Raw genomic sequence first — 23,688 nt, forward strand, 5'->3', positions numbered from 1 at the left:
GCCCTAGCATCTCAATGGGGTGCGGGTTGACGCGTGATCGGTGGTCCGGTCGAGGTATGCAGTGTAGTCAGTGTATGGCGGGTGCGCACGCAAGATAAGAGGCACCTCAGCGCCGCGAGGTTGGTCACGCTTGGTAGTCTTGTGTTGGACAGCAGCAGAGCAGGCATTATATTGCAAGCCAGCCAGCCAGCCAGCCAGCCAGCCAGCCAGCCCATCTCATCCGACCCCCGGATTTGGTATACGCCGCTAGGTTGCTTGCTTAATTACTTCAGTTGGCCCCATCCAGGTCGCCTTGCGGCGGGTCCAGCCCATCCTCTCCAGACTCCACCTCTCCCTCTCACCACCTCCCCCCCAACTGCAGTGCAGCTCTGACCCACTGCTCGCGCTCCTCGTCCGCTCCCCCATCCTCTCCTTCGTCCATGCTGTCTCTCCTTCGACCTCGCAAGGGTCGCCGCCAGGAACACTCCCCCTTCTCGACCCACCGCCGCCCCCAAAACCCCCACCGAGATCGTAGCTTTGTGCGCCAGGCCTCGGATCGCGACGAGGATGAGGACGATGAGGACGATGAGGACGATGAAATCCTGCCATTTTACGCCGAGCATCTTGGTACGTCGCCGTCCTTCCCATCTGCTTGGTGTGCTCGACTGTCGTTTCTTGGCTGTTGGGGCTTGTTGCCCCGCGTCTGCCGTGTTGTTTTCATCGTGTTTGCGGCTCTTGGTCAATCCCTTACCGAGCCCTTGCTGACCACTCGACGACCCCCCGAACAGACCGCCTCCCTGTCTACAGCATCACCCACTCAATCCGAATTCTTGTCGTGCAACGATGCGAAACCACGCTGTCATGGGACCAGCTTCGCTCACCGCAAATAAGCCAATTCCTCGTCAAGCCCATCCAGATCGAGATTCGAGATACCTTGTTTTCGTCGGCGACCCTGTACGCGCTCATTGCCAACTCGCTCCAATTCCAGAAAGAGGGTCAAGCCAACCCAGGTAATGTCGGCGTGTGCAAGACTCGAGCCATGATTTGCGAGCTGCTGGCCATGCGCTTGCTCAAAGAATATTCGACCCGTGAGCTCATTGATGCGCTTTCATATGATTTCGATCCCTTGCAGGGCTTGCACATATCCCCGGCCAATGGACGCGTCAAGCCCCTCGCGCAGCCGCGGTTGGCCCGCATCTCTACAGTGGAAATAGCCATCAGGGCCCAGGCTAAAAAGTTCCTCGCCCACCCCATACCATGCCAAATTTTGGAGGGAATCTGGAATGGGACTGTGGTGATTCACTCGGCGCTTGATGCGCTACATCGCGCCCCTGAGAGGGCTGTGGCCCAGTATGATGCTCGGCGACGCTCCTACGGCACCATGGACAGTTCGCGCTTCCCTGGAAAGAGAAATGACGCCGGTCCGATCTATCCAAATATGCTGCGCCGGACAGTGACTTTGTATGATCCGAGAGAGGCCTCGCTCTTCAAGCTGTCCAGGCTGCGTGTGCCCCGCTACAGACAGCTCTTCTCAACCCTCTCGTTCGCCATAATGCTGGGCTTGTTCGTGGCCGTCCTGGTCGGGCAATCCCTCGACATCACCGCCCTCGAAGTGATCTTCTGGTTCTGGAGCGCTGGCTATATGCTTGACGAAGTTGTCGGCTTCACCGAGCAGGGATTCAACCTGTATATTCAGAGCGTTTGGAACGCTTTCGATCTGGGAATCTTGGGCATGATGGTCGTCTACTACGTTTTGCGTCTGTACGGAATCCTCATGCCGGACGTGAGAAAACAGCACGTGGCAAACATGGCGTACGATGTCCTGGCCTCCACTGCTGTGCTCCTTTTCCCCCGGCTCTTTTCAGTGCTCGACCATTACCGCTACTTCTCGCAGCTCTTGATTGCCTTTCGAATGATGGTTTGTTTGCCGCTTTTCTCTGCTTCATGTGTGACTAACTTGTGCTCAGGCCATGGATCTCTTCGCCGTCCTGGTATTGATCCTAATCAGCTGCAGTGGCTTCTTCGTAGCCTTCAGCCTTGCATTCGGTGACAAGGGCCTCTCCTCTCCGGCATCTGCGGCATACGCTCTGTTCCAATTGCTCATGGGATTTACTCCAGCGGCATGGGATATATGGGGCAGTTACAACCCTCTTGGAAAATCCATCCTCGTTCTCTTCCTTTTCGTCACACACTATTGTATAACAACGATATTGATAACTGTTCTTACTAATTCTTTCATGGTAATTTACAACCCTCTTGGTTTCAGCGGCGTATTATATATTTTCTCGCTAACCGAGTTAGGCAATCGTACAAAACGCAAATGAAGAGCACCAGTTTCTCTTCGCTGTTAATACGATATCCATGGTCAAATCGGACGCCCTGTTCTCGTACATCCCTCCTTCGAACATAGTCGGCTGGCTCCTGACTCCTCTCCGTTTTGTTTTCCCCTTTCGCCGATTTCTAAAGATGAACCGCACGCTTATCAAGATCACCCATCTTCCAATTCTGTTCACCATTTGGGGTTATGAGCGATTGATTCTCGCTCGATTGGCATTTCAGCCTGAAGAGTTGGTAGAGCAAAGGGGAAGATCGCGTTCCAAGGTTCCTGCTTTCAGCCTTCGAGAAGGAGACGAGGTTTTCAGCCCTGGCACTCGTCTTAGGGAGCCTTCGATTACCACGTTTCACAAGGATCGAGCGTTGGAGGAGGTTTTCCGGCGGCCTTTCCGTGGTCCGACCCTCAATCGAAAAATTACGAGCGATACACTGGCAGAAAGGAGAAAGTCAAGCAACGTCGTTCGCGACTGGATGCAGGGAGTCGGTCACGAGGGAGGAGCATCGCCGCCGCTTGAAGAGCCGCGTTCTGTTCTCGAAAGATTGGAGCAGACTCGGCGTCCAAGCATCCGTCGCATAAAGACTGCTGGGAGAATGGGCGGACCACCCGTTCGAAGAATGTTCTCGACCACCTCTGATCCCGACCTCATTTCACTGCAACGCGAAGCATCCCGCGATACTCGAGATGACGAAGAAGACCCGACTGCCAGCAACGATGACCACCCCCACGACGGCGACGATGAGCTTGGCACAAACGACGATTTGGGCACCAACGCTGAAGACGAGATGACTCTGGAGCCTCTGAGTCAGGTGCCTTCAAGAGTCAACTACCATCAGCCCCAGGACGTGAGGCGGCAATCGATTCCGGAGGACGAGGATGAAAATTATTTCAAGACACCAGTGGCCACAACCTCACACACGCCTCTGATTCCAAGCTCCAACTCTTCAAAGATTCGCGATGGCCAGCCGAGACCCCTCCATCTCCATAGCCGAAACCTCTCCACCAACACAATCCTGTTTAGTCCTATGAAAGACGAGTACGGGTCGAGCCGAACGTCAGACATCACCAACCCCCCAAAACGCCCTGGCACTGCCCACCGAAGTGGCACAGCCACTCCTCACATCAGGACGCCAAAGCGACCCCCAGGGACCCCGCAACCGAGCCAATCAAGGCCGATCATACCCAATCGATTCGGGAACCGATCGTCTCCAAACATTGTCGGCTTCGGCCATCTCCCCCGTCCATCTCGAGACCGCAATCCATCCTTCAATGCGCTTGCTCTCGACCTTGCCTCTGACCTCGGCGACAACCGGCCGCGGGACATGCCAGACGCCATGGCGGCGAGCTTTTCTACGCAAATGGAGATGGCGGCACTCAGGCAGCAGCGGCTGAAGCGGCGAATGGAAAACGACGACGACAGCGACGACGACGAGGACCGGACGCGAATGAACAAAATCATGCTGGCGCGCATGAACAACCTCGAAGAAAGCTTCCGCGAGGTCTTGCAAGAGGTGCGCGGGCTCAATCGCCAAGGCGGCGCTGGGCGCGACAAAAAGGGCAAGGGCAAGAAGGGCGCCAAGACGCCTGGAACCAAGACGCCGGGCTCGAAAAGTCCTGGCACAAAGACGCCTCGTGCAGATTTCGACAAGTCGGCACGGCCTGGAAGCAGCGATGTTGCCGTGATGGATTTCCAGCGGAGGAGGAAAGACGGTGGAAACGACGACGACGACGACGACGACGACGACAACGTCGGTCCCGGCAGGAGCTCGATTTGAGCGGCGCATGAGCTGAGCTCCCGCCCTCTCTCCCACTGTACACTACTCCTTACCTTCACCGGCACGGTGGGCGTCGAAAGAATCGATGCTCTCCGGGTCTAATGCTCCTTGAGCGCAGTCACGGTTCCAGACGTTATCGTCTCTTTCGTCACCCACTATGCTCCTGTGTTTTAATCCTCTCGTTTTCTCCTGCATACGGGCGGCGTTTTCCCTTTCTTTGCCTTTGTCTTTTCCACCAAGTTGGCTCAACTTCTTTCGCTCATCGCAGCGTACCCCACCCACATGAACCTCGAAAAGAGCCGCCCCGGATGGTGTGCATTTGGCATACCTCAGGAGAGATACGGAGGCGGCTAGCTGCGCGCATTGATAATGTTTTGACGAGTAGTTGGTCGGCACCTACCTACCTACCTAGTTTTCCAGCGCCTCAGCATCATTGGGCTGTTAATGTCTTTTACTGCTCTTGGATCGTCTCCTTTTTGACACTCACTCGCTCGTCGCTCATCAGAATGTTGCTTTGCTTTACAAAACAGACCAAAGAGAAGGAAGGGAAGAAGAGACAAAAAGAGATGATGGCTTCCTTTTCTACGCAATCTTTTGTTAGTCTTACATGCAGCAGCACCTGCTGCGATGAATGGAAACAGGGTCTTATTTTCCACCTGTTTCTGAACAATGATGTGTTGTTATCATCTCCTTCGGCCAGCCAGCTTGGCCTAAAGGCATCTCGTGGTTGCCTGCTCGGCCGTTACGCGATCATACAACCTAACTCCACCTTCACGAGGATTAAACACTTCCGCAACTCGTCCGTCCATGATGTTCGTCCGTCAGTCGTCACAGCCCGGAGACAAAGAGGTATTATGCACCTTTTCGTACCTTGTGGGTACTCGAATACCCGTGTGCAGGCGGTTCTTGAACGATTATTTCCGTTAATTCCGTCTTGTGGTGGTGTAAGAGCTAGCTCTTGGAGCTATGGCCAAGTAAGTAGATGAGGCGGCCCCTGCCCCTGTTCGGGATCCCCGCCTCTCTCTGCTCCCAAGTCCTCGTTTATGTCTCGACTAGGTCTGTCTCTGTTGTCTTCCACCCTCGGCTTGCTTGTGCTGTCATGCCTTTTCTGCGGTATCAAATGAAATGAGACGCCCTGGGTCTTGCTGCGTTGTGATCGACTGCTCCTAAGACTCGGTTGCGGAGGCGAACAAATGCTCCATGGACGCAGCTGCGGTAGTAAATGAATGTTCACTAAGCATCACTCATACCTTAGTAAAACACAGCACCGTGAGGTCTGAGTTCTCCCGACGAAATTCCAGCCGCAGTGTGGCCACAATGATGTCTCCTCCGCACCCTGTTGTCCAGCTACATCACAGCTACACCACTCACTCCACCCTGCAGATCAGTCGATTCAGAGTTTTGGCCGCACCTAATGCCCGCAGTTCAGCTGTTCTCCACCTTCTAGCCATGTTGGGATTCTGCGGGAACAAGGCGGAGACGGCCACGGCGTGTGGCGGATTTACGCCCAATCAACAGACGCCATGAGCTCAGGCCGGACAAGGAAGCAATGGCAACAATTCGAATGCACTGCCTGGAGGACCGGTTTCTCGTATAAAAGGCCATCGATTCATCACATCTAGTGCCATCCAACTCAGCATCCCAAAGCCTTCACACCACCAACGCACAACCCAAACAAAACCACAACCAAACCAGAACCACCAAGACAATGGCCTTCGCAGCTGCTCCTCCTCCCAAGTCGGCTCTCGGCTACCACCGCATTCTCTCCCCCAATGCGGGCATCCGCGTGTCGCCGCTCTGCCTTGGCGCCATGAACTTCGGCGACAGCTGGAGGGAATTAATGGGCAAGTGCGACAAGAAGACGACGTACGAGATCCTCGACTACTTCTACGAGCAAGGCGGCAACTTCATCGACACGGCCAACAACTACCAGTCCGAGGAGTCGGAGCAGTGGATTGGCGACTGGATGAGGGAGCGCGGCGTGCGTGACCAGATGGTCATTGCTACCAAGTTCACGACGGTAGGAGGAGCTGCTTGTTGGTTCGTTGATGTCGAAGTGGATTTGCTGACATGGATGGCGCGTAGAATTATCGTCAGGGCAAGCCCGAGCAGCTCAAGACCAACTTCCAGGGCAACCACAACAAGAGCTTGAGGTTGAGCGTTGAGGCCAGTTTGAAGAAAATGCAGACGGACTACATTGACTTGGTATGTTTGCTCTCTTACTCGAACGGAGTATCCCCTCATACTGAATGCCCCTCATCTTCCCCCAACAGCGCAGCCTAGCTAATGCGTTTGACAGCTGTACCTCCACTGGTGGGACTTCAGCACATCGATCCCCGAACTGATGCAAAACCTCGACGCCCTCGTCAAGGCCGGCAAGATCCTGTACATCGGCATCTCAGACACGCCCGCCTGGATCGCGTCCAAAGCCAACCAATACGCGCGAGACCACGCGCTGACGACGTTCTCTGTGTACCAAGGGCGATGGTCAGCCTCGGATCGCGACTTCGAGCGCGAGATCCTGCCCATGTGCCAGGACGAGGGCATGGCGCTGGCGCCGTGGGGCGCGCTGGGCGGCGGCCACTTCAAGACGGAAGAGCAGTTCAAGGCCGTGGCCGAGGGCAGCGCCGAGGGCCGCAAGTTGTGGGGCCCTACCGACAAGCAGCGCGCCATCTCCAAGGTGCTCGAGAAGATTGCCGCGACCAAGCGGCCCGGCACGCACCTGACGGGCGTCGCGCTCGCGTACGTCATGCACAAGGCGCCCTACGTCTTCCCCATCGTTGGTGGCCGCAAGAAGGAGCATCTGGAGGGCAACATTGCGGCGCTGAGCATTGAGCTGAGCCCCGAGGAGATTCGCGAGATTGAGGATGCGGTCGAGTTCGATGTCGGTTTCCCGTACAGCATGCTGTTTGAGATGTTTGGGCAGCAGAAGTTCCGCACAGACATGAGCACGGGCGATATTGTTTTGGTCAAGGCGACTGGCAGCGTCGATACCGTGCCCAAGCCGCAGCCCATCAAGCCGAGGAAGGCTTAAGTCGCGGAAGAATGCATGTCACAAGTAGCCTCCATGTAAGAAATTGAATGTTGAGTCTCCCCTAAATCTGATAAATTGGCACATGCTAGATAGACACGAATCCTTTTGGTGAAAACAACCCAGCTACTTCCAATGCTCGACGTATTTTTATCATACACCATTTTCTGTCTTCTCTTCGTATGGGCTCGTCTGCGTGCCATGGTCCGATGAATCCCGAGAAAACGCCCTCGTGTCACCTCAACACCCTCCGCTCCCCTCTCTCACATACCTGACCGCCAACAACTCCTGCATAGCAGCCAACAGCCTGCGTTGCAACACCTCACCCACCGCCATCACCAAAGATCCATCACTCAAACCCCACCACCTAAGACCAACCCGTCAGCGCGCCCACGCAACCAAACCCCTCAGAAGACCAAACCTACCCGAACGACTCGTATCAACACCGAAATCCTTGCCCATCTCCTTCTGCTGCGCCGTCTGCATCTGCGCCGTCTTGGCGCGCACGGTGTTGGACTTTGCGATCAGGTACGAGCCGGTCAAGGTGGCGACGGCGAAGAAGAGGACGCTGCGGCGGCTGTGGGGGTGCGTGGGGGTGTTAGTGGTGTTGTTTGGGAGAGGAGGGTGCCCGGGGGAGAGGGTGTGTGGTGTGTTGGTGGGTAGGTGGGTGGGCAAGTGTTGTGACGTCAAGACCACCACAACAACTGAACGCAACTTACTTCACATAGCCATTGAACGCCATTCTGGGCAACCGGACTGTCTGACGGACAGTTCAGACGTGTGGTGAGAGCGTTGACGTTGTATGTATGGATTGAAAGACAGGAGGAGGTGTCCAGTGCGTACATACACCCTGATGGCTGGGGCAAGGTATATGGGCAAGGTATGTATGAAGTATGTGCAGGTGAGCGGAGGTAAGGTGAGGTAAGGAAGGTGAGCGTGTCGGGTGCTGGCCTATGACGTGCGTGACTCTCTCCCCACCAGACCCCACATCCCGCTGCCGGACGCTTTCCATTCTTGGGCGGGGAGCCTTTATCGATATGTAGCCGGGCCCTTGCGACCAATCAGGGAGGTGCGTTGGTTGGGCGCGTGTGAGGTCGGGTTCGGGTCGCGTGGCGGCGCCCGTTTCGAGATTCCATTCGAATGTCGTCTGGATAGGTGTACCTCGTCGTTGGACCAGCTTCCTGGTCATGGGCGTTGTAGGAGGGCGCAAGTATAGCTCTACGATTGATTGTTTTTGCCAATTTGTTTGCGCTGCTATGATGTTGATGGCGCATGTCTGGAAGCGATAATAGTCCCGGGCATTACACCACAGCTTTCACTGTTGATTTCTAGGTCGATTGGAGTGTCTTGAACTTTGAAAAATACCGGCGGGAGTGTCTTCGTTCAAAGTCTCTCTGAATAGAAACGACCTAAATTCAAACAGCCACGACAAGAGTGAGTTCCCACTTGCTATAATGGCGGAATGCTCCCAACGTGCGACTGCGGTTGTGAAAGAATACTCCAAAGAAACAAATTGGATGGCTTTCTAGACGTATCTGAAAACACCAGAGAATGTCTTTCGACATCGACTGTGTCGCTGTGCGCGTTTCTGGAACGCAGGAGGAGCGTTGTGTGGTTGCGCCACAGTTGCGGCCACTGCGGGCTGATCTGTGCTCACTCAATGCCACACTGTTTGTGGCGCAGTATCGATAAGACTGGTCCCAAATTCTGTTCGTCGACAGTTTCTCTCCCAAGATTCTTTTGCCGCGGCCTCGCTACCTGTACCAGCACACTGTCTCCTCTGCTAGTCCATTTACTAGTAGAGATACGCCTGATCAAACATGCCTAAACCAACCAAGCAAACAGCCCACAAGGGCAAGGGCAATGCCCCAAAGCCCAGCGGCTTGACCGTCAGTAAGTCTGGCGCAACACCAATCCGCCATTGGAACGAAGAAATCGCTAACAGAAAATTCTCAAGATGACCCTCGCTTCAACAAGATGCTCACGGATCCCCGCTTCAGGCTGCCCTCGAAAAAGAACACGCGCGTCACTCTCGACAAGCGCTTTGCGCACATGCTCAAGGACGACGACTTTTCCAAAAAGGCCTCGGTGGACCGATACGGACGCAAAGTTTCGAAAGACGCGGGCAAGAAGGAGCTGGAGCGCATATACCGCGTTGAAGGCGAGGATGATGACGAGGATGAGGACTCGGAAAAGCACGATGACCCAGCTGCCGACGAGTCGGACGAAGCGGACGACGACGACGAGGTCCAGCGCGAACTTGCGCGCGTCGATCGCAAATATGATCCCGCACGCGACGGCGGTTTCTCATCTTCAGAAGACGAGAGCGATGATGACGACGACGACGACGAAAATGAAGCCGACGTCTCTGACGAGGCGGTCGAGTTTCCGAATAATGGCAATGATCAGCAGGTGGATGAGATGGAAGAGGCGACGGCGAGGATTGCCGTGGTCAACCTCGACTGGGACAACATCCATGCGACGGACCTCTTGGCGGTGGCATCGAGCTTTACCCCGGCCGAGGGACGGATACTGAAGGTTACGGTTTATCCCAGCGAGTTTGGGCGGGAGCGCATGGAGAGGGAGGAGCTCGAGGGGCCGCCGCGCGAGATATTCTCCAAGAAGAAGAAGGACGACTCGGATTTGGAGGAAGACTCGGACTCGGAAGACGAAAGAATCAAGCAGGACCTGTTGCAAGAGGACAAGGGAGAGGAGTTTGACTCGAAGGCGCTCCGCCAGTACCAGCTGGAACGTTTGAGATATTACTATGCTCTGGTGGAGTGCGATTCGGCCGCAACCGCAAGACACCTCTACGACAACATGGACGGCCGCGAGTATCTTTCGTCAGCCAACTTTTTCGACATGCGGTTCGTGCCAGACGACGTCAGCTTCGATGAGGACAAGCCGCGTGACGAGTGCTCGCGCGTCCCCGACGGCTACAAACCGAATGAATTTGTGACGGACGCCCTGACGCACTCGCGCGTCAAGCTGACCTGGGATGCGGACGACACGACGCGCAAAGAGGTCCAAAAGCGCGCCTTCAGCCAAAAGGAGATTGACGAGAATGACCTCAAGGCATACATTGGCACGGACAGCTCAGACGACGAGTCGGACGAGGCGATTTCATCCGAAGACGAAGCCGCCAGCACTACAACACACGACAAGAAGAAGGCGCGAGAGGAGAAGGCTGCCAAGCTGCGCGCGGCGCTGGGCCTCGACAGCGGTTTCGTGTCCAAGAAGAAGAGCAATGACGGGCCAGTGGGCGACATGCAAATCACTTTCACATCTGGACTCTCGTCCAGCAACAAGAAGACCAAGGACGACTCTGGCAAGGGCATCTTTGAAAACGCACCGGAAGAATCAACAAGAGACAGGTATATCCGCAAAGAAAAGGAACGCAAGCAGCGCCGCAAAGAGCGCGCCAAAGCCGCGCGCACCGGCGTCATTAGCGACGAGCAAGCCGCAGCCCAAAACGCCGCCAGCGACGCCGAGGAGTCTGCCCTCGAGGACAACGCCAACGCAGCAGCAAACGAGGAGAACGCAGACGACGACCCCTTCAACGACCCTTTCTTCACCGACCCAGCCGGCGAAACGCAGCGCGCCGCCAAAGCCGCCAAAAAGGCCTCCAAGCAACGTGCAGCCGAAGAACGCGCCGCCGCCGCCACAGCCGCCGCCGCCGAACGTGCACAATTGAAACTCCTCATGGCCGACGAAGGCGCCGACGCCAAACTCCGCCACTTCGACATGAAGGCGATCGAGAAGGCGGAAAAGGAAGCGCGGCGCAAGGGCAAAGGCAAAGGAAAGAAGAGCAAGAAGAGTAGCGCCGCGATCGATGACGAGGAGCAATCGGGCTTCCACATGGATACGGCAGACCCCCGTTTCAAGGCCGTCTTCGATAGCCATGAGTATGCGATTGATCCGACGAATCCGCGCTTCAAGCGCACGCAGGGTATGACGGCGCTGCTGGAGGAGGGCCGCAAGAAGCGGAAGACTCGCGCTGAGCGTGACGATCCTGCCGACGGCGATGCGCCGCTGGTCGAGCGCGGCGCGCCGGCGGGCAAGAAGGCGAGGAGGAGTGCAAGGGATGATGATGATGATGGTAGGGGTGGGGAGGGGGCGAATGGAGAGGACTTGAAGAAGTTGGTCGAGAAGGTTAAGAGGAGGACGGCGGCGACGGGGAAGAAGGGGAGGGCGTGAATGGGTGCGCAGGTAGGGTGGTGCTGTCGGAGGGATGTGTTGGGATGTAGAATATGTAGGAGGGAACATCTAAACCTTCCTTGTTCCTTTGGCATTGGTACGGCGTCGGGGCTTCGAAGATGATGGGAAAAGTTCTTCTTTCTTCAGAGCAGCGAGCGAACGACGAATGTTAGATAGATCGCGAAGTGAAGGGCGAAATGGAAACGAAAATGACGGCGGCTTCCTCTGCTGCGTAGGTGTGGCAGAGACTGAAAACACCAAGTTGCTCACTGCACCACAATCGCGATGTAAAGTATCGTAGATAGAAAAAAGCCGGCTTAATTGGTATGTATCATCGACTGACTGACTATGTACATATCGCAGGATATCCGAATAGCGAAGTGACTACCTAGGTAGCTAATTATGACCAACTAAATCAACGATGACCTCTTACGGTGGTGGCGCCAGAGGGCACTTCTGCTTCCTGCATTGCACTACACTCACCACCTCTCTTCCATCCATCTCATTCAATTTCTCTGTCGGACTCCATTGATAGCAATTCCGGCCGGCACATGCGACCTTCTTGGTCCCTCCATTCGTGGCGGGAGCGTTGATTGTGGGGTATTCTTGCAGCAAAGCAAGCAAGCCAGACAAACCGTAGCAACGACGATGCAGTGGTGTCCACAACGGGTGGACGGGGAGCAACAGAACGCAGTGTGCGTTCCAGGCAAGTGGCCGCAGCCATGTTGTAGTATAATTTACAAGTCCTCTGACTTTGGTGTCGATTCTTCTCGGGTCCGCTTCAACCCCATCCTATGGAGCCATTGGCGCCGCCGCCCTGGGAAAGATTCGTAAAGTCATTCTCTAGGTTCATGAACTCGTGCATGTCGGCGTCCATTTCGCCGAAAGCGGTCCCTTCGAAGCCGGCTGGCGGTTGGCCTTGCGTCTGCTGCTGTGCCTGCATTTGCGGCGGCACTACGCCTGTCAGCGCCGCCAGTTCAGCTGGAGTCATTGGCTCGAGGGCGTCGTGGATGCGCGTGCCGTCGGGGACTGCACGGCCAAGCGCGTCGCGCCGCTCTGGTTGCCTCACGCCCAGCACGCGCTGCTGCCCGGACGAGTCACCACGACCGTTGAGCCAGGGGTCCGCGTCGTCAATGTTGCCGCGTCGACGGGCCTCTATGAATTCTGCTTCGGGCTGGATCATGGGAAGGAGCACGTTAGACTCGTACCAGCGGCCACGGATAGAATCGAGCGAGAGGGCACAGTGGGGCTTGAGGAGTTTCCAAGCGCAGAGACGGCCGGCAGGAACTGAGCAACGATTGCGCAGGACGAGATCGTTGGCCAAGCGGGTTGGAAGGTGGTCGACAGGCGGCATGACCGAGTTTGGCGGCGGCTGGGTGGTAAAGAAGTGGTAAAGATCGCCAACGACGTGGATACTGCTGCGAGGATTTGGCCTTCCAAGCTCGACGCGTTCAACAATGTCGACAATGACGAGGACGGGATTCTGAACCGGCGCTTCGAGTCGAACTCGCACAGGCTCTCCGACCCAAATCTTTTCAGCGCCGAGGAAGATGCCGCCCCAGTGACGTTCCTCGAATTGAGGGTTGCTGCGCGTCGTGCCGTTGAGTAGGTGAAGGAGAGTAAATGAGACATCTATGGCTTTGGCGGCAAGGATGCTGCCATCGACTTCAGCATTGCCCTGACCGAATTGCCCATTGAGAACAGCCTGCCAATCGACATTGTTGAATGAGACGTCGGGTCGGTTCTGCAAAACCTCATTGGTCAACGGGGGAGGAGACCAGGCAAGCCACGGACGCAGCAAACGCTCCTCAGAGTGGTGCACCGGGCGGAGTTGCTCTATGGGATTCGAGAGGGGCTGGATGATATAGTTTCGCTCTATTCCACGGTTGGGAATTTCGGTCAGGTACCGACGGATAACCACGCCCAGACCCCATGCATCTCCTCGACTGTGCCATACTACTTCTCCCGGCCTGAAAAGCAAATGATTCCAGCGCATATCGAACTGGAAGTCCGGAAATGGAAGCGCTGGGAGCGGCGTCGGCCTGTTCTGCTGAACGGCCTGCGGGGGATTTGGCAGTTGGGGCTGCGGAGCTGGGCGCGGAGCCGCGCGCGGCGCTGGGGCTGGTTGGGAGGCAGGTCTTGCCTGGGCGGAGTTTTGAGCCAGCAGACTCGAGCTTGGTCGGGGAATCACCACGGATGGAGACATGCGGCCTGACCGTGGATTCACAGGAGACTGCACGGGCGTTGCGGCCTGGGACTGCGGACCCGGCGTTGGTGTGGTGGCCTCCCTCTTCGCAGACGACTTGTCTTCCTGAAACTCCTCCGGGCAGCAAATCTTGCAAGCACAGTTACCCGGGTCCCCAGTCTTGTCCGTCGCTAGCCAGAGGAGGTGAGGAAAAAAGTCGGCTGGGCTTCGATATCGTTTCTTTCGGCCGTCGGGGTGGCCGTAGAGGTAGGCATCTTGGCGGTCGTGGCCTCCACCGGCATGATTCTTGGACGCCCTTTTGGATTGTGGATCGCCATCGTGTGCTCTCGACTTGATGTGTTCGAATAGACGGTAGTTCTCGGGGAAATGGGCGAGAATGGCTGCCTTGTCTTCGCGGCGTCAGCGGCGTACCGTCAAGTCGGGGCTCTCACTTACGTTGGTGTTCTCCAGACTGGCTCAGTTCCCTCAGAAGCATACCACCCAGCTTGCGGCGCCAGTCTAGATGCTTGGCCTCGTTCTCCAAGATGGGGCGATAAAAGTCGCTGATGCCATTGGCGTTGGGCTTGTCGTCTAGCTGTTCGGGGGTGGGCTCATTCTTCTCCCGCTTTTTGCCTCCGGAGAGCTCAGATTTGCCATCACTCCGGCGAATGTAAATGGGCCAATACGGAGTCATCTTGATCCCATGGCCGTGGGGCGGGCGAGCTTGTCGATGTCGAGCGGACGGATGTCGAGTGCGCTGGCCGCAGCCGCCATGAGATCAAACACGCGGCAGCGGTGGCAGAATCAACCCAAGGAAGGCGGTGCGGCCCGCGGGGTGAACGCGTCGACGCGTCTCCCGAGATCCGGCCGCGTACCTACCCAAGGATTCCTGTATGGGCCTGTATATTTTGGACGCCACCACCACGATACAACTCCCTCCCCGCACCCTCTTGTCAACCAACATTTGACCCATTCGCTGCAACTTTGGTTGACGCAAACATCACACGCAATGGGCCCTCTAGAGCCCGCCAATGGCTCATCTAGAGCTGCAGCAAACAAGCAAAAACGCCAGTCGATTTCGGAGCTTGTGAGCTCGTTCGGAATCAACCGAAGTCCTCCTCCCAGTGTCAAGCCTCGTCAACCATCAATTGAGCAATGGTCGCCGACGCCTCAAAAAGCTCAATCCAACCCCTCTTCGCAGTCTCTCTTCACCCACGCCACTGGAACTCGGGACTTGGCTGCTACAGACCTCTACAATGGTGTTCCTTCCCTCTTCGCCAAAGATTCTGGTCGATCAATGAACCAGAATTGGACCAATGATCTGGGACCAGTATCTACCAATGAGAGTGGCGCAAACACGAATCCTCCATGCATCGACTTGACCTACGCTGAAAACGACCCTGCTGATGACTTGCCGCAACCTTTTCTCGCCGGCAAAAGCTATTCGTCCCCAATCTACGTCGTTGATGAGACTGACGAGTCCGACCTCAACACCTTGGCTGAGACGGGAAATGCAGTCTCGACCCCAAATCCCTCCGTCGACGAAGAAGAAGCATATGCAGGTGAAGATAAAGTTGACAATGCTCAAAAGTCGCCTACCATCGGCATCAGCGACACGGAGCAGGTACCTTACACGCCCACAAGAACTCTTCCAGCATCTCCGTCTACGCCTTCATACCTCTTATCGTGCATGCAGGGCGAAGACGCTTCTGTGAATGGTGTTGGAACACCAGACAGCCCGTCTCTTCGTCGCTCGCAGCGACCGAAGAATACGCCAAAGACTTACTCCGTGCGAAAGCTCACATTTCCAGGAGTCTCGCCCAGGCGCACAACCAAGGAGCCTAAGTTTCAAATTTCCTCAGACTTGCAGTCATCCCCCTTGCGCTCACCCGTCAAGCCGCCTTCCGCCAGAAAGCAAGTGCGCGAAGAAATTGCCAAGGTTACCAAAGTGAAGCGCGATCGATTCCTGAAGCAGTATGAAGAACTCTTCCTTCCGCTGCTGCCTGAGCAAAACTACGTCGCACGTCTCGAGAGCCAGCCGAAGATTGTCGACTACGTGCAGCTGGCAGGGCAGCCTGCCGGTGTGACTGCCACTCTAAAGCCGCACCAAATGTCTGGACTGTCGTTTCTGGTCCACATGCATCAAAATGGGATGCCCTGGTAAGTACTTCATACATCTGGCCGGCTCTGCTAATCACCGTACAGCATCCTCGGCGATGAGATGGGTCTGGGAAAGACCTTGCAGACCCTCTCGCTCTTCTCATGGGTTGAGGAGCACCGTCAAACTCAAGACGCTGAAAATAGACCCTATCTCGTCGTTTGTCCGTTGAGCGTGTTGAGCTCGTGGGTTTCAGAGGCAAAAAGGTGGACGCCTAGCCTCAAGGTTCTAAGCCTACACGGCGGTAAAGCTGAGCGCCAGCACCTCAAACGCTTAGCTACTGGCCACGACCGCAAGCTCAGCAGCAACGAGGAGGACTACAAAATCATTGTCACCACTTACGACACTTTTGTCGCCGAACAAGCCTGGTTCAAGACAGCATTCGTCTGGCGATATGTTGTCTTGGACGAAGGTCACACCTTGAAGAATAGCAAAACGCAAGTGGCCAAGACGTTCCAGTCCATCAGCACAGAGTTCCGCCTCATGTTGACTGGAACTCCCCTGCAAAACGACCTTGCCGAGCTGTGGTCGATTTTGCACTGGCTCTTACCGGACGTGTTTTGCGCAAAATCGAAGAACTTATTCAAAAAGTCGTTCAATCTCGCCAAAGGCTCAGTCGACATGAGCGTGATGAACGATTCGCGGAAACTGCTTGAGCTCTTGATGCTACGACGACTCAAGAACAGTCCGGACGTCAACTTGGGTCTTCCGCCAAAGACAGAAGTTCTTCTCTACGTCCCCTTGACCCCGATGCAGCGGGATTTCTACATGCACCTCATCACTCATCAGGGCGACCTCTTTCTTAATGAGGTTTTTGCCGACACGAAGGACAAGGAGAATCCCTCAGGATTGAAGTCTCCCTTGCCCGCCTCAACTCCCCCTAGGTCAGAGGGCGGTATCAATGAAAAGAAGGACAACAGCGGTGAGTTCCAGCGGCTGATGAACTTGGTCATGCAGCTCCGAAAATGCTGCAATCACCCATATCTTCTTCCAAACGTCGAGCCAGATCCGTACCAGCTTGGCCCCCACGTAATCCAATCGTCTGGGAAATTCATCGTCCTGGAAAAAGTCCTTCGCGAGCTTGTTCTCGTGAGAAAGAGAAAAGTCCTCATTTTCTCCGGATTCACGGGAATGCTTGACTTGACAGAGGACCTAATAACAATTCTCGACGCCTTCAAGTCTTTGCGGATCGATGGTCAATGCGGAAGAGCTCGGCGGAGTCTGATGATGCGCCTCTTCAATGATCCACGGGCAGAAATCAGCGTGATGCTTATTTCGACGAGAGCCGGCGGCCTGGGTATTACTCTTACAGCAGCGACCGAGGTCATTTTCCTGGATCAAGACTGGAACCCTCAAGTGACTCTACAAGCCGAAGCTAGGGCCCACCGCATTGGCCAAAAGAACCCCGTCACCATCTACAAGCTCTGCACCCAGGGAACGGTTGAAGAGCAAATGATGGGGAGACTTGAAAAGAAGCTCTACCTCTCCGCGAAGATTACAGAGTCGATGAAATCGCTCCACAACGCTGCAGAATGCTCTCAGTCCACAGCCGAAGCTCCTCAGCTTGGAACAACACAGCTCAAGTCTCTGCTCCGCCGTGGCGCGCAGACTTTGACGACGCCCATCATTGACGTCGCTGACATGGCATCTTGGGACTTTGAACAAATTCTCGCGAGGTGCAAACCAGTCGATCCAGCTATTGCCGAAGCCGAAGTCGATGAGGAAGGCTGGCTGAACACCATGGAACGAGTCGAAACTGCCGTCTTTGACGGAAGGCGCATCGAACGAGAGAAAGAATGGACCGACGCACCAGTGAATCTAGAGCTCGACCGAACGCAAAGGAGGACGGGCAAGAACACGACCGTCGAGATCGATGGCTTTCTTGTCAGCAAGGAAAGCCTGGAGTGTGGCGGTTGGGAGGCTGTCCCCACAATGGCAGGCAAAGACCCAAGCCTGGCCTCTCCGAAGCGTCAAAAGAAGGCACCCATGCGCAATCAAACCTACTGTCAAGTCTGCTGGAACGACGGAGAAATGATCAAGTGCTCCATATGCCCGCGTTCTTATCATCGCGATTGCTTGGAAGATGATCCGGCAAAGTCTTCGGTCTTCAAGGGACAATACACTTGCCCGCAGCACCGCTGTCTCGTCTGCAGTGGCAAGTCGTCGGAAGTAGGCGGTCTCTTGTACAGATGCCGCTTCTGTACCGCTGCTTTCTGTGAAGGTTGCCTTGAATTTGATCATGTCCAGCTTTTGGACTTTGCGATTCCCGAATTTGAGATCTTGGATTACGGTGCAAATCCAACCGTTTTCTTCATCAAATGTCGGGCGTGCTGCGACCTGAACTTTGCAGCACCTGATCTCAAGGCATATTCGGCCAGCCAGATGAAGAAATGGGAGATGACGTGGGAAGACTTTCGCAAGAGTCAGCAATCACCACAGGCTGCAAAGCTGGAACGCAAGGATTCCATGAATCTGCTTAGCTGTAGTGCCAGCCAGGAAGATGACGGCCCGACCCAGAGCACAAGTCTTGCCGACTACCTTAACGACACGACTGAACCATCTACCTCCTGGTCGACCCCCTGTCGAAGCCCCACGAAGCGGGATGCCTCGTTTGACTTCTCCCTGACCCCGCAGGACCCCACAGAAAGCCTAAAGGGGGGCCCAAGTCCTCCTAAGAAGCTCAAATTCGGCAACTGATGACCTGAGACGCGTTGGGCTTGATGCTCCCTATAGCAACCTGTACTGACGCTTGAATGCTCCTTGGAAGCTGTCAGTCGAGTCTCAGAGAGGAATGCTCTCTCTAATTTGATTTTGGTTTTGTGCCACAACTCTTGCGACCAGGTCTGGCCATTGGCGTGCGGTAGGTAGGCGTTTGCCAGATTAATGAGAGTGGGTACAATTTCTTTTTGCAGTTTTGGTGATGATGCTGTTGCTGCCCAAGTTGTTCAAACGGATTGCAGTGCTGTTTCCGCATGGTGGGGAATTTCACGCCGCAGGAGGCGGCTCGTGCCCCTGAATGAGTTCTTCAGTAACACTACCTTAACCCAATGACTACACTAAACGCAGCACAGACGTATGGAGCGACCCGTCCCGTCATCTAGGTTGACAATGCAAAAGCTAAGGACTTGAATTAGAGCTTCCTGCGGAAATGAGCATGCAGTGGCCTTGAAGCTGGTCATCCCGTGGCTCAACCAAAAGGAAAAAGCCGAAGAATGCGGAAGCAATCCGCGAACGCTTCTTTCCGCACGGCAAGCAGAATCGGCTCCTGCCACTTCGGATTGCAACGCTATCAACGGCGAGTCAATTCCGAAGATTGTGGATACTGTCGAATGCCACTGACTAGCTAGCGAGAAACGTAACGTGGACGTGTGCTGAAGACTGTCAGTCCAAATCAAACACTCCCAGGTTGACGACAGGGTTCAAAAGCAATTCAGGTCCCGTCCCATGACCAGGAGACGTCAAAAACACCTTGCAATGTGGCCGAACGGTGGTGATAGAGCATTAACCAGGTGGAGTCGACGGTTCACGCCAAGCGCTGATCGTGTTGACAGCGACGCCGGGAGGAAGCAAGCCACTTTGTAACAGTGGCCCCGAAGAGCGTCATCATGCAAACAGCTTCAAGCGAACGTCACCGCGAAGAAGGACTCACAACCGCTTTGACGGCCAAGCATCACTTGGGCTGAAACGACAACGGGAGCAACCTTAGCTATGCGGATCTACGACCCGCTTGAGTGATCTCTTTTGAGGAGAGCGAGAGGAGAGCGAGTCAGACCGGGAATAAAAGTCAACGCGAATCAACTGCTATATCAAGTACCAGATCAATGACGACAAGAAGGTGCTCAGGGCTGCTGACGACCTACGACGATACTCTTGACTGCTACACGGCTGTCGTCGGTGCCGTGAGTGTGGTCCAAACGGTACCTACGTCATGGCCAGCGTCCCTGCCTCGGTCGAGTGGGTCGAGAGATCTTCGGTGACGAGGTTCTTGTTCCGAAAGGATTCCATTAGCGGGTACAACCTTTTTTTGTTGCTGGGTGCATCCTCGCATAGCAGTTCTCGTCCGTATCAAGCTGAAGGAAGTGGTAGAGGGCACAAGGGGGTTTAAAATTGGCCTGTGGAGCACGTTCACCTGACTCGTTCCCGGACCAGGCTCCGACTGTTTTGTTCTACGAGCCGTCGAAGGACGTAAATCGAGATGGCGACGGTGGATGGTGGTCACAAGCCGGACTGCAACGCTCTCCAGGGGTGATGCCAGAAAAAGGTCAGGGGATGCTGTTCCTTGCGACCTGGGGGTGGTTCGCGTCAGAGTCAACAACGACGACGACTTGCAGCGGTGAGGCCTGGCAAAGATTTTCCACCGTCTGTGAGATCGGCCTGACGATTAACGCCGTCGGCGAGTCGGTGGCTGCCATCTCGTCTCCTTGACCGATCTCAGCGTCGCTGTTGAGCCTGGTTAGAGTTTTGCTCGACTTAATACCGGCTATCCCCTCTTTTGGTTCGCAAAATCGTTCCATCTTCGCAAGTCATCAACAAAGCTCGAGTATATCCGCCAAGTCCGCCCGTCGCCCATCGCCCATCTCGCCCGCAGCATTGAAAGACCCACCCACCGACCTCTCACCGTATCCGTCTGACCGTCACGATAAAACCCATGCCACCGCCCTTTAGCATTTCGTCCATCTTCAAACCCTCCACCTGCGACGAGATGGGCCAAATGTCCAAGCAGCGCCAAACCGCCCTGGCCATTGTCGACGCCATGAAGCGCTTCGACACACGCACCGTCTTTGAATTGCGCGAACGAAACGCCCCGAGAGAGATTTACCCCCGCATCCTCGGCGCAAAGACGCAAGATGACGAGGGCATGCGCAATTCCTTGAACTTGTTTCGAAACGTCTTTCGCTCGCTCGAACTGACCGTTGTTGAAATTGTCGAGGACTTACCCGCCCGCAAGATTTGCCTTTGGCTCTGCGCCGATGGCCACACCGTTACCGGCAAATACGCCAACGACTTTGTGTGGTGTCTTCACTTCAACGAGACTGGCACCAAGGTTGTGCGCTGGATTGATTTTTCCGATTCGTTGTCAACTAAGAAACACCTTCCTGAGCTGGTGGGGTCGACCGAGGACGACGTCCCAGAGCTCAAACGCGACCAACCTCTCTCCTCTTCTGTTCCGACTCGCGCCGACAGCATAGTTTCCAATACGTCGACACGCAGCTCGCACTCCCACCAATCGGCACCTTCGTCGAGTTCGAGTTCACGAGCACCGCCACGCCCTCGCGAGCGCCAGGAGATCAAAGGAAACGGCCGGACCTTAGGGACTTTGGGATGAATTCGGCAGTGTGGGATGAGGCAACAAATCTTGAATTATGTCTATGCGGCCAGTAGGCCGAGCACCCAAAGCCAAGCGCCGCGACGCATAATCCCAGCGACCGGAAGCCATGGAATGCCGTAACGGACCGAGCACGAGAGTTCAGGCAGTCGACGCCTGGGGAGGGAGGAGAGGACAAGTTTATACCCTTCGCTTACTAGCGATATCTACGATCAATTTTCATGTTCAATCTCGATTGTTTCCTGCGTGTATCACTTTCTCTCCTTGAAGCACATTTGAAGAGGAGGCAACGCCATGGTAAAAGTGTCCAAAGCCTTTTCGTCAAATTCGCGGCCATCCTCACCCGGCGCAAGACCAATGTCAAACTGCAGCGCAACGCGAGAGATGACAGACCGCATCTCCCACAACGCCAGCTGCTTTCCGGCACAGTGGTACATGCCTGACAATTAACGGGTGTACCGACTCAGGGGTGAGGAGTCACTTACCAACATACATGGGGAAAAAGGCTTTCTTTTCCTTGACCATCCACGACTTGTCGCCGCCTGGGATCCACCGCTCGGGGATGAATTGGTCTGCTTGCTCAAAATAACGCTCGTCGCGTTGCACCACCCACTGTGGAATCACAATATTGACGTTGCCAGGAATCCACTTGTCGCCGATTTGGATGCCGCCCGACGGCGTCTCGCGCGAATTGCCACTTGGGACGGGCGGTTTGAGGCGCATCGACTCGTTGATGATGCCTTCGAGCAGCGGAATGTCGCGCACCTTGTCGTATTCAAACGTGGCAGGGCCGCCGGGGAATATATCGTCCAGAATAGCCTGCAGTTTGCGATAAGGCTCGGGGTTGAGCGACAGGTAGTAGAAGGCGTTGGTCAGGGTAATGGAGGTGGTGTCACTGAGACGTCAGCAGATCCTCTACATTGAAACCATGGGACACTCACGCTCCGGCGATGACAATGGCGCGCGACTCTTCGCCCAATGCCTCGTTGGTCTTGGAACCGTACCGTGCCCCTTCTTCCTTGGCTTGCAGTAAATGGGACAGAATGTCATTGGGCTGGGCTTCCTTCTCTGTCCTCAATGCCTAGAGACGTCAGAATCCACTCGGCATCAATGTCGGCCACTTGCCTCTCTCTTTTCCTCCACCAGGTTTCGGCACCAATCAGCGTATCTACCAAATTCACCCGTTGCCCCCGGGATTGCCATCAAAAAGTTGAGCACCCACGGGACCGGCTTCAACGTTCCAAAGATGGCCTGCGACTTGCGCAATCCCTCCACCGCGCGGTGCTCGGCACCGTCGAGCAGCTGGCCAAAGTTGCGGCTGTATCCTACGCGGCCCATAATGTCGTACGCAAAGTACGACATCCATTGGGTGGCGTCGACAGGCTTGCCTTGATGATTTACAAGCTGGCCGATGAGTTCGCCGGCCGTCTGTTGGACGCGGTCGTCGTAACTCGCCAGGGCTGTTCCATATGTGAGCAAAATATAGAAATCAAGATCACCGCTTACCTTTGCCGTTGACTGCAAGATCCCATCCCTTTCTCCGCATCTTGTGGTCTAGCAGATCACGCGTCATGGCCGTGCCAACCTTGTTGTGGTCGTGATACGACACCGAGTAGAAGATGGACTTTGGCAGCGTCGACACAATGGGCAGAGCCGACGCATCGGCAATGGAAATGTCCCGCGGGCCTGCAAATTAGCTTTAATCATCTACATTCAGCGTCGACATACCTGTCCGAACATAATCCCCATACTGACGGTGCAGATTCTGCAACTCAATTTGCATCTGCTGCGTCTTGGCGATTCGAGAGACAATCCACCAGTTGGTGATGCGAGCAGCAAAGGGTCCAGGAATTTTGCGCAAGCGATGGAAAAATGCTCGATATAAAACAATCGAAGTGGTCAAGCTAGCGAGGAAGCTTGCAATGCCCACAGCCAGGTCCCGCAGCGCTTCGGCGGGCGTCGCCGACAAAAGAAAGACGTTGGCATAATAAATGGCAGCAGAAGAAGCAACAAAGCAACCAAGGACGTGCCACAGGCGCAGATCAATCTCGTAGGGCTGGACCAAGACGTGGGACAAGTGGCCGACAAAGGCGCCCACGAGCCAGGGAGGAATATTCAAAACCATTTTGTTGGAATGTTTTGTCAACCCCCCAAAACAACGTCGTCTCGTCCGCTGCTTTTTATTCCCTTTCATCATCCCACCGTCGACTTGTCGAGCACCACACGCGTCGACGACCTACCCCGGACGCACCGCGAGCCCCGCACGCACGCTCGCATCATGGCGAGGGTGCGCGTGCATGCGGCACAGCGGCAGGGGCTAAGCTAAGCATGGGGCGAACGCAGCGCACATGCAATCCTCTGATCAATTCCTCCACGGGCCGGTCCGTGTCACGATGACGAAGTAGTTGGTTGCTTCCTAGTACAGGTAGACAAGGTGGTTCGGCCCATTGGACGAGAGCTCGTTGGACGGCTCGCTTGTTTCTCGCCTCGTCCGGTTCAATGGCCTGCTGCACCTGCGGTCCATCACTTGTAGAAGACGAGTCTGTCAGCCAGTGCGTGTCCGGCTTGCTTGATTTTCAAGCCCTTGGCCGCGATGTGGTGGCGCCGGGAGCAATGCATTGCGACCGACGGAGCGGAGGCGTCGGTTGTCTGTCCGTTGTTGATGGAGGAGCTGTGTATCAAAGCGACGCTCCGCCACGCAGTGT

General features: G+C 55.4%; 7 protein-coding genes across 7 annotated transcripts; 5 read left to right on the forward strand and 2 right to left on the reverse strand.

The window, feature by feature from the left end:
- Positions 1-419: 419 nt before the first annotated feature.
- Positions 420-4,086, forward strand: IWZ02DRAFT_431126 (uncharacterized protein; the record flags this gene model as incomplete). The annotated part of the gene is made up of 4 exons (XM_066766137.1): positions 420-606; positions 768-1,897; positions 1,947-2,219; positions 2,281-4,086. The coding sequence occupies 4 exons, from the start codon at positions 420-422 to the stop codon at positions 4,084-4,086; spliced, it is 3,396 nt and encodes a 1,131-aa protein (XP_066625625.1).
- Positions 4,087-5,713: 1,627 nt separating this feature from the next.
- Positions 5,714-7,193, forward strand: IWZ02DRAFT_445416 (NADP-dependent oxidoreductase domain-containing protein). Its single transcript, XM_066767161.1, has 3 exons — positions 5,714-6,106; positions 6,172-6,291; positions 6,386-7,193. Exons 1-3 carry the CDS (start codon positions 5,795-5,797, stop codon positions 7,118-7,120), a joined length of 1,167 nt encoding a protein of 388 aa, XP_066625626.1. The 5' UTR covers positions 5,714-5,794; the 3' UTR covers positions 7,121-7,193.
- Positions 7,194-8,864: 1,671 nt separating this feature from the next.
- Positions 8,865-11,600, forward strand: IWZ02DRAFT_497562 (pre-rRNA-processing protein ESF1). Its single transcript, XM_066770191.1, has 2 exons — positions 8,865-9,010; positions 9,075-11,600. The coding sequence occupies exons 1-2, from the start codon at positions 8,938-8,940 to the stop codon at positions 11,312-11,314; spliced, it is 2,313 nt and encodes a 770-aa protein (XP_066625627.1). The 5' UTR covers positions 8,865-8,937; the 3' UTR covers positions 11,315-11,600.
- Positions 11,601-14,288, reverse strand: IWZ02DRAFT_398087 (transcription-silencing protein Clr2-domain-containing protein). Its single transcript, XM_066765602.1, has 2 exons — positions 13,956-14,288; positions 11,601-13,909 (listed from the first exon to the last, which is right to left on the reverse strand). The coding sequence occupies exons 1-2, from the start codon at positions 14,191-14,193 to the stop codon at positions 12,096-12,098; spliced, it is 2,052 nt and encodes a 683-aa protein (XP_066625628.1). The 5' UTR covers positions 14,194-14,288; the 3' UTR covers positions 11,601-12,095.
- Positions 14,289-15,189: 901 nt separating this feature from the next.
- On the forward strand, positions 15,190-18,354 carry IWZ02DRAFT_371959 (ISWI chromatin-remodeling complex ATPase ISW2; the record flags this gene model as incomplete). The annotated part of the gene is made up of 2 exons (XM_066764598.1): positions 15,190-15,659; positions 15,705-18,354. The coding sequence occupies 2 exons, from the start codon at positions 15,190-15,192 to the stop codon at positions 18,352-18,354; spliced, it is 3,120 nt and encodes a 1,039-aa protein (XP_066625629.1).
- Positions 18,355-20,359: 2,005 nt separating this feature from the next.
- On the forward strand, positions 20,360-20,983 carry IWZ02DRAFT_431131 (uncharacterized protein; the record flags this gene model as incomplete). Its single annotated transcript, XM_066766138.1, has 1 exon — positions 20,360-20,983. The coding sequence occupies one exon, from the start codon at positions 20,360-20,362 to the stop codon at positions 20,981-20,983; it is 624 nt and encodes a 207-aa protein (XP_066625630.1).
- A 251-nt stretch (positions 20,984-21,234) lies between these two features.
- IWZ02DRAFT_468292 (putative cytochrome P450) lies at positions 21,235-23,108 on the reverse strand (the record flags this gene model as incomplete). The annotated part of the gene is made up of 6 exons (XM_066768618.1): positions 21,235-21,422; positions 21,469-21,878; positions 21,925-22,064; positions 22,109-22,443; positions 22,490-22,669; positions 22,712-23,108. 6 exons carry the CDS (start codon positions 23,106-23,108, stop codon positions 21,235-21,237), a joined length of 1,650 nt encoding a protein of 549 aa, XP_066625631.1.
- Between the last annotated feature and the right edge of the window lie 580 nt (positions 23,109-23,688).

This window comes from Phyllosticta citriasiana, assembly GCF_038021145.1.
Source record: "Phyllosticta citriasiana strain CBS 120426 chromosome Unknown IWZ02scaffold_3, whole genome shotgun sequence".
NCBI classification, from domain to species: domain Eukaryota; kingdom Fungi; phylum Ascomycota; class Dothideomycetes; order Botryosphaeriales; family Phyllostictaceae; genus Phyllosticta; species Phyllosticta citriasiana.